Source organism: Ptychodera flava, chromosome 7 (assembly GCF_041260155.1).
Source record: "Ptychodera flava strain L36383 chromosome 7, AS_Pfla_20210202, whole genome shotgun sequence".
Taxonomy (NCBI): domain Eukaryota; kingdom Metazoa; phylum Hemichordata; class Enteropneusta; family Ptychoderidae; genus Ptychodera; species Ptychodera flava.
The window spans coordinates 20016925-20024181 of NC_091934.1; the positions used below are offsets into that span (position 1 = coordinate 20016925).

General features: G+C 40.0%; 1 protein-coding gene across 1 annotated transcript; it reads right to left on the reverse strand.

Annotated features, from left to right (window-relative positions):
* Positions 1–430: 430 nt before the first annotated feature.
* LOC139136970 (uncharacterized) lies at positions 431–4122 on the reverse strand. The gene is made up of 3 exons (XM_070704847.1): positions 3546–4122; positions 2949–3040; positions 431–2409 (listed from the first exon to the last, which is right to left on the reverse strand). The coding sequence occupies exon 3, from the start codon at positions 2088–2090 to the stop codon at positions 840–842; it is 1251 nt and encodes a 416-aa protein (XP_070560948.1). The 5' UTR covers positions 2091–2409; positions 2949–3040; positions 3546–4122; the 3' UTR covers positions 431–839.
* Positions 4123–7257: the final 3135 nt, after the last annotated feature.

Below are 7257 nucleotides of genomic sequence, written 5' to 3' on the forward strand. Positions count from 1 at the left end.
TATCGGCAGATTTACAACTGAGTATAGGCACATGGCTGAGAAGGCACTGTTTCTTTGTTGGCCAGTACAGCTATCTGAGTAGTATATTACCTCATCCTTTGCCCCAAGACTGACATTGTATTTGTACAGACAGGTAGATATTTCACAGCTTCCTCGCTTTCCCTCGCCTTCATGCCACATGTAGCACTTTGCTTCTCTGGTTGCCATATTATAAACTGATAGGTTGTATGTGCTCAGTTTCCTACTGTAATAGAAGTCAGAAACGTTACATTTGGGTGTAACAAGGACTTTCTGTAAGTCAAAATTTACGGCAGCAATATTATTGTGTAATACTGCTCTATTTTTGTCAGTTTGCTTTTTCAACCGTGCAGCTACTTTTCTTCTGATATGACTGTCATACTGTTCTTTACTCTTCACTTGGTCTTTCATTACTCATGTTATTATATGTCTCACAGAATGCACATTTGTCCTTTTTTGGCACATGAAAGCCGAGGTTGAATTCTCCAGAGAATATAGATTGATATACATGTTTTTTTACTGGTGTGCGGTCCTTTGTTTTACACTCCTCAACATACATCCTGTACATGGTGCCAATAGATAGCCCTGATTCAAGGTACTTCCTGTTTGAACTTTTCCTACAGTAGTGTGATTCAACTGCAGGAAATGATGCTATGTGAGTTCGGATAATGTTTTTATCTTCCTCTGTGATTGCACCAGGTACTGCACCTTTACCTCGTCCATCCTGTGAGTCTATATTTTGTCGCTTTACCAGTGTGTAGGCAACAGTCTTTTCACCAACATCAAGTGTTTTTAGGAAGACATCTTTACACACTCTCTGTTTATCGCAATGTTTTGGCAAGTTGTATATAATTGTATTCTCTCTTCGTGAATTTCCTGTGACTGTGTGCTCTCTTCTTTCCTATCTTTGTTACATGTGCCTTAATAAAGTCTCTCTGACGTTCATAACTTCCTAGGTTCCAGTATTTACTGAAAATATCTTGACGTTCTTCTAATGAAAAATGTTTTGAACAATCCATGTTACATCGACACTGATGATATATCATCTGCCTTGCACAGACTCTTTTACCCGTGTGAGCAGTGTATTCTTGACCTGAATTTCTGAGCCTTTTCTGAATATTCCGCTTCCAGTTTGTGACATTGCGAAAACGTAACCTACTCCTACTTGAATCATCTACCAAGTTATCTGCTTCACTGTGACTGACTTCAGGACTATTGATGGAGGTAGAACAAGGGTCACCAATGACATCAGTAGGGTTAGCATGACTGACCTCATCACTGACAATATCACGGCTACACTGAGCAGCTTCTATAGCACTGTAGCTGTCATAAAGCTCACACACACTACCTATCTGTGGATTTTGATTAGGCCAACTGGAAACTGCATCATTATTACTGAAAAGTAAATGACCCCCTGGACTGAAGCTTGATTCGCTGATATCAGCACCAATAACACTGTAGTTTGGCTGATATACATGTAAATCTGTAAAAGTGTTATCACTTGAAGTGGGCAGAGTGGTATCTGTTACACTCACACTTGGTCTGCTTGACTCAGTAATATCAGGAAATATTTGTGGATGAGTTACACTGACATCATTCTGCCTAACTTCAAAAGTAACACTGTAGCTTGACTGATTTTCATGTACATCTATAGTTGTGTTATTGATTGAGTTGCACGGAATGTTGTTAGGACAGCTAATGCTATTATCGCACTCATACACACCATCAGTATTTTGGTTGATTGGAATTGTGGCATTGCAGAGAAAAGGATCATCTCCAGTGACTACATCATTATCTATATCAAGCAGTATACCAGAAGTGGCAGCTGTTTCTAGGATGTCTTTAACTGAGAGTTTTTGTTTCAATACACTTAAAGGAATATCATCATTTTCATTATCAACCTCATCGTCATCACCACCACCAACACCACTATCATCCTCACCGTTATTGACAGCTATATCAACATCAGCACAAGACTCACTGTGCAAGTTATGTTTATCTGGACTTAACTTTGACTGAATAACACTCAGTGGTATATCATCATCGTCACTTTCAAAACTATACTCAATCATATTGTTCTATCACAGTCCCTCTATCCACTGTGGTTCTATGTTCTCTTTGTCACGTTCTCTTGTATGATGATCAATCATATGACGAATTATTTTCAATCGAGTAAAAGTTATTTCTTGCTTAATTATCTTCAAACGCAGCCGGTTCGCTTTTACATGGTATATCCACTTGAACTGTAGATACCTGCCTGTGTATGACTGCAGAGCCTGTCGTCTTAGTCTAGTAGTTGCTTGTAACTGTATACCCTTGAGGGTTTGAAACGCGTTATTTTTATAATCTAGCTCTGAAGACAAACAAATGCATTCTTGGCATGAGTCCATTCTAAAAAAAAACAGAGAAAAAACAGTATTAAGTGTTTGGGTATTAAATTGCAAGAAACTTATTAAAGGCTGGTGCCGGGACATACGGTTTTGAAGATTAATTTTGTGTTTGCACGGATGTTTATTGGGAGTGATTTTGAATGGGCATAAAATTCACATGTCAACAATAAAATCACCTACGGTACTGCACATGGTTATATTGACATGCTAAATACTGAGAATTTCACCATGTTTTTGGAAGTAGAACATGAGTAAACAAAAACAAAAATAGTGAATAATCCATTAAAGGTTGCAGCTGCGTGGCTTTAATGTAATGTGATAATGTCAAACAAGGTCACATTGTCTCTGGTGTTAGTAAACTAGAATCAAAGAGGATACATTTTTTACACCTGAGTGCTAATGGAAGCCATACCACTCAAACTGGCAAGGCTTCTAGCGTACTTTAAATCACATGTTACTGTTCATGAGCAAATACAAATTCTGTCCTTTCCTTTCCTTTCCTTTCCAAGTTCACAGTCCAAAGAAAATGAATATTCCTACCTCACTCGAGAATCCTCTCATGGCTCACCAAGCGATGTGACATAACGTAGTGGAACATACCACTGCAGAAAAGTTTAATGTGGCAACATAATCTGAAATGGAAATGTTTGTAGGCTATTGATTCGGTACCTGCAATGACTGTAGACAGTGTAGCGGAAGGCCGCTCTGATTGAAATTTGAATGAAGTTGTTTAAATGCGGCCCGGTCACAAACAACGTAACAGGAGCGCCCCGTCCTGCACAATCACAATTGATTCCGGTTTACAACCATGTTCAATAATAACACTTTTGATGCAACGCAATGTTGCTTTGGCAGCCTCACTTGGGATTTACACGTCCTTGATGCAAATGTAGACAGTACAAAGTAATACAACTTTCACTGACTTCGCAAAGCTATCACCAATCGTCATCACAGAGGCGAAGTGCCCTTTACTTCAGTCAAGTTCGACGACATCATCTGAATGATCGTGTAGTTTGTTTCTCGTACACTTTGTTTTCGCCTATATTGCCTTCACATATTAGCAGTTTTATTTGGCATTCTTTTGAACACAGACGAGTACGAGTGCGGCCGTATGGTAGGAGAAAACACAAGACTTACCAGATGCAGTTCTCTGCTCAACGTACGTAGGATGCGTGTTGTTGGGCGCATCATACCGTTTTACGGCATTGCTTCAATACACGGCGCCCAACATCGACACTCACCGTTTTACAACAATGTGGTAAACACTTTACGACCAGCCTGTTTTGATACCTATCGCAATGCCAATCACTCTGTGCGTGTCTCCTACTACATTTGGGAAGGGCCCGTACATAATAGTAACATAATTTTTGCATTTTATTCTGATACCATCTAAAATACCTTTGTGTTTCGCCAATAAGCATTCGTCACTGCAGTTACGACCTTATTGCATTTACAGCACGACCCCAAAAGGTCGTATCTGACACTTACGACCTTTCTGCACAAGCGTTAACTGCAGATACGACCTTATTGCAGCAGTTACGACCTTACTGCTAAACCGAGAGGGGGATACGATCAAAACTAAAAAATCTATTTTTTTCACCTTTTCGCGAGAAAGTTTACTAAAATTGACATTCAGCAGATGTATTTGATAACAAGAAATCATAATTTGATAAAAACTGATTTTCATCAAAAATGTCAGTTACGACCTTCTCCACTGACGCGACGAATAGACGTAGCGTCTTGTCTATGATCAATGCATGGCTTCAATAAATCTGACGAGAACGGTTTTGAGTTCTTTATGTATAGGATAAAGCCCGAGTACGAGGTCTCTTCTGATATGTAAAGTCCAACCCAACGATAAAATGTCGAGGCCGCAGGCCGAGACATTTTATCGTAGGGTTGGACTTTATATACCAGAAGAGCCCGAGTACGAGGGTTTTATCCGACTTAAAAACTATCGCCCCTAACTGATATATTTTCGTTTTCAATGTGTTTACGTCAACCGTCCCCTTTGTCAATGTAACATGTTTAGGATATGAATTAAAACTTTTATTTGTGAAATAGCCTTCCAATGTAATGGAACATCCTATAAATGCCCTAGGGTACATTAGTTTATATGCCCTAGGGCACATTAGTTTATGTTTGTACCACCGCAGATTTTGTGTTGCAGCTGGTTTCCGCTGTGTTACCAAATTTGAATATTAAAACGTACCAGATGTCTACAGAATATGACATGTTCACTTTTGATTGGACAGTACTTTACTACAGCGCTGTCATTCGTTTCTGAAATTTGGTGACCAAGGCTTTACGAGTAGATAAAACACCCTGAATTGAGCACTCTGATTGGTCAATTAACAGTAGATAGTTTTAAAACATATATCAGGGTCCAGAAAGTGTCCATATTCGACTGCGAGCTTACGAATGAATTACAATGAAAGCATATATCGATCTACAGAAACTCACCTCGCCACTTGTAGCTTTAACGGAGAGGAGAAGGCCTCCAAAGTCACTGTCTTCCACCTTAGAAAACTGCCACAACTGAACAGCACGGTGGTGCGTGAGATACTGAATTGACGCTCACGTGGCAATATTTTGGGCGTTCTTTTATAGTAAGTAACAGGTGCAAATAGACCAATAACGCAGCACTGTGTAGTGAAAACTATTTGACTAGTTTTCTTGCAAATGCAAATATACTATGGGGGTTGTGATAAAGAAATCAAATAATATGTTCAAACAGGTAAGTAAGCAATGTAAACGCTGATATCAGTGGGAAAGGAAAAATGCAAATATCCAAATTTATTTTCAATTGTCACACTCTTCCCTGCTCTATGTGCGTCGTCTCGAACACACTAGTCTAAGCACCTCAGCAATTTTTTTCAAATTCAGCATTTAATTTATTTTGTTGATTGTAACCATCCCTCCAGAAGAATTCGTCCAAGGTTATCGCTCAATGCAGACACAGCATTACTAAACTCATCAGATGATTGGCAACCGTTGCTGGAATAAGTTCTCAAGAGACTGCACTTTGAAGCACTGATCGTGGAAGTCTATGAGAGTTTGGGTTTCTTACCAAAGTTTGACCTTGTTGAGCGTCGAGGTTGCGGTCTTTCCTCTGTTACAGTTTCCCTAAATGTCTCTGCTGGTTTTCATCAACAGGCACTTCGGGACGTACAACAAAGCATCTATCGCTATGACGACTGACAGGTGGTAGTTGAAAGACATACGATCGGATATTTCCGTCACATCTTGAGTCAGATTCTGGTTCAGATTCCACTTCAGATTGCCTTTATCCTGGTTCTGGCATTTTAACCATAGATTCACCCACGACTTGTTCTGTGTCGATCAGTTCATTCCTATGTACAGTTTTGGATTTTCCGATTCCATCAACTACCACAACAGTGTACACATTTCCATTTTGGTCAGGTCAAGACACCACTTTGTAGGGTAATGGATTCCAAAAATCCTGGATTTATTTCTTCCTCTGACCTTGCGATTTCGAAGAAATACTCTCCCACCAATTTGAATAGATGCTTTCTTGGCAAATCGGTTATGTCGTTCTTGCCGTACATCTGCTCGTTGCTTCATGTTGGATGTAGCTTTTGCATAGGTATCACTCAGCCTTTCCCTGTGACTTTTGATCCAGTCATCTACTTCATCTTCGTTAGACGAGGAAGCATCACCTCTCAGTATGAAGTCAATTGGCAATATTGTATCTTGCCCGAAGAGAATAAAATGTGGAGATAATCCAGTTGATGCATGAGGAGTGGCATTTTACATATACATTGGTTCAGATAAATATTCTTGCCATTTTCTCTTCTTGTCATTGGGCATTTCCTTCACGATGATAAGGAGTTGTGCGTGACTTTTCAATGCCGTACATTTTACAGAGTTCCTGTATTATGCCGCTCTCAAAGTTGCGACACTTGTCACTGTGCAATCTGCGAGGAATTCCATATCGCACAAACCACTCCTTTACCAATATTTTGGCAACAGTACGAGCCCGTTGGTCTAGTGTTGGAATGGTCTGTGTAAATTTGCTAAATGCATCTGTCATGACGAGGACGTTCTCCCTGCCATCTGTTGACTGTAAAGTCTATTGCTACAATGTCAAATGGCTGAGATGCACATAGTGTACCCATCAGGGGTTTTACCTTTGGATAATGCTGTTTGGCAAGCATACACCTTTCACATTTCTTGCATCAGTTATTTACATCTTTCACCATAGTTGGCCAGTAGCATCTGTTTCTTACAAGAGATAGGGTGCGTTCAATTCCCTGGTGTCCTGTATTGTCATGTAGTGATCAACACCAACTTCTTTAGAACTTCTGGTAGCAATAGTTGGTTTACTTTTCTCCACCCTTGTATATCACCCTGTATAGGACATCATCTATCATCTGTAGTTTAGACCAACTTCGCAGCAACTTTCTTGTATCTTTTCCTTGCTTTAAGAGCTCACGAAGATTGGGTGCATGACCAGATTTCCAGTATTTCAATACCCACCCTATGACTGGGTCTTCATGCTGCAGTTTCGACATGTTTGAGTTTGCAATAGTCGGAAAGGGAGTTACCGTTTCAAGTTCGATTGCATTGCTGTCAATACCCTGGACAAATACAGTCGCCTCTAGACTGATTTTAAGTTCAACGGGCAATCCCAAACTACATACAACCCCTGACAGTGCAGCTTCTACATCAACAAGCTTTACAGTATCATAGTCAGGACAGGGATGTCTGCTTAGAGCATCTGCATTCTTGTTTCGACGACTGCTCTTTACTTGATCGTAAAATTGAACTGTGATAGATGCAAAAACCCACCTTATCTCAGTAGCACCCAACTTGGACGTATGCAGAT

Bases quoted from the DNA above. Each gene is read 5' to 3' on its own strand.
- LOC139136970 (XM_070704847.1), bottom strand. From the start codon at position 2,090: ATGATTGAGTATAGTTTTGAAAGTGACGATGATGATATACCACTGAGT.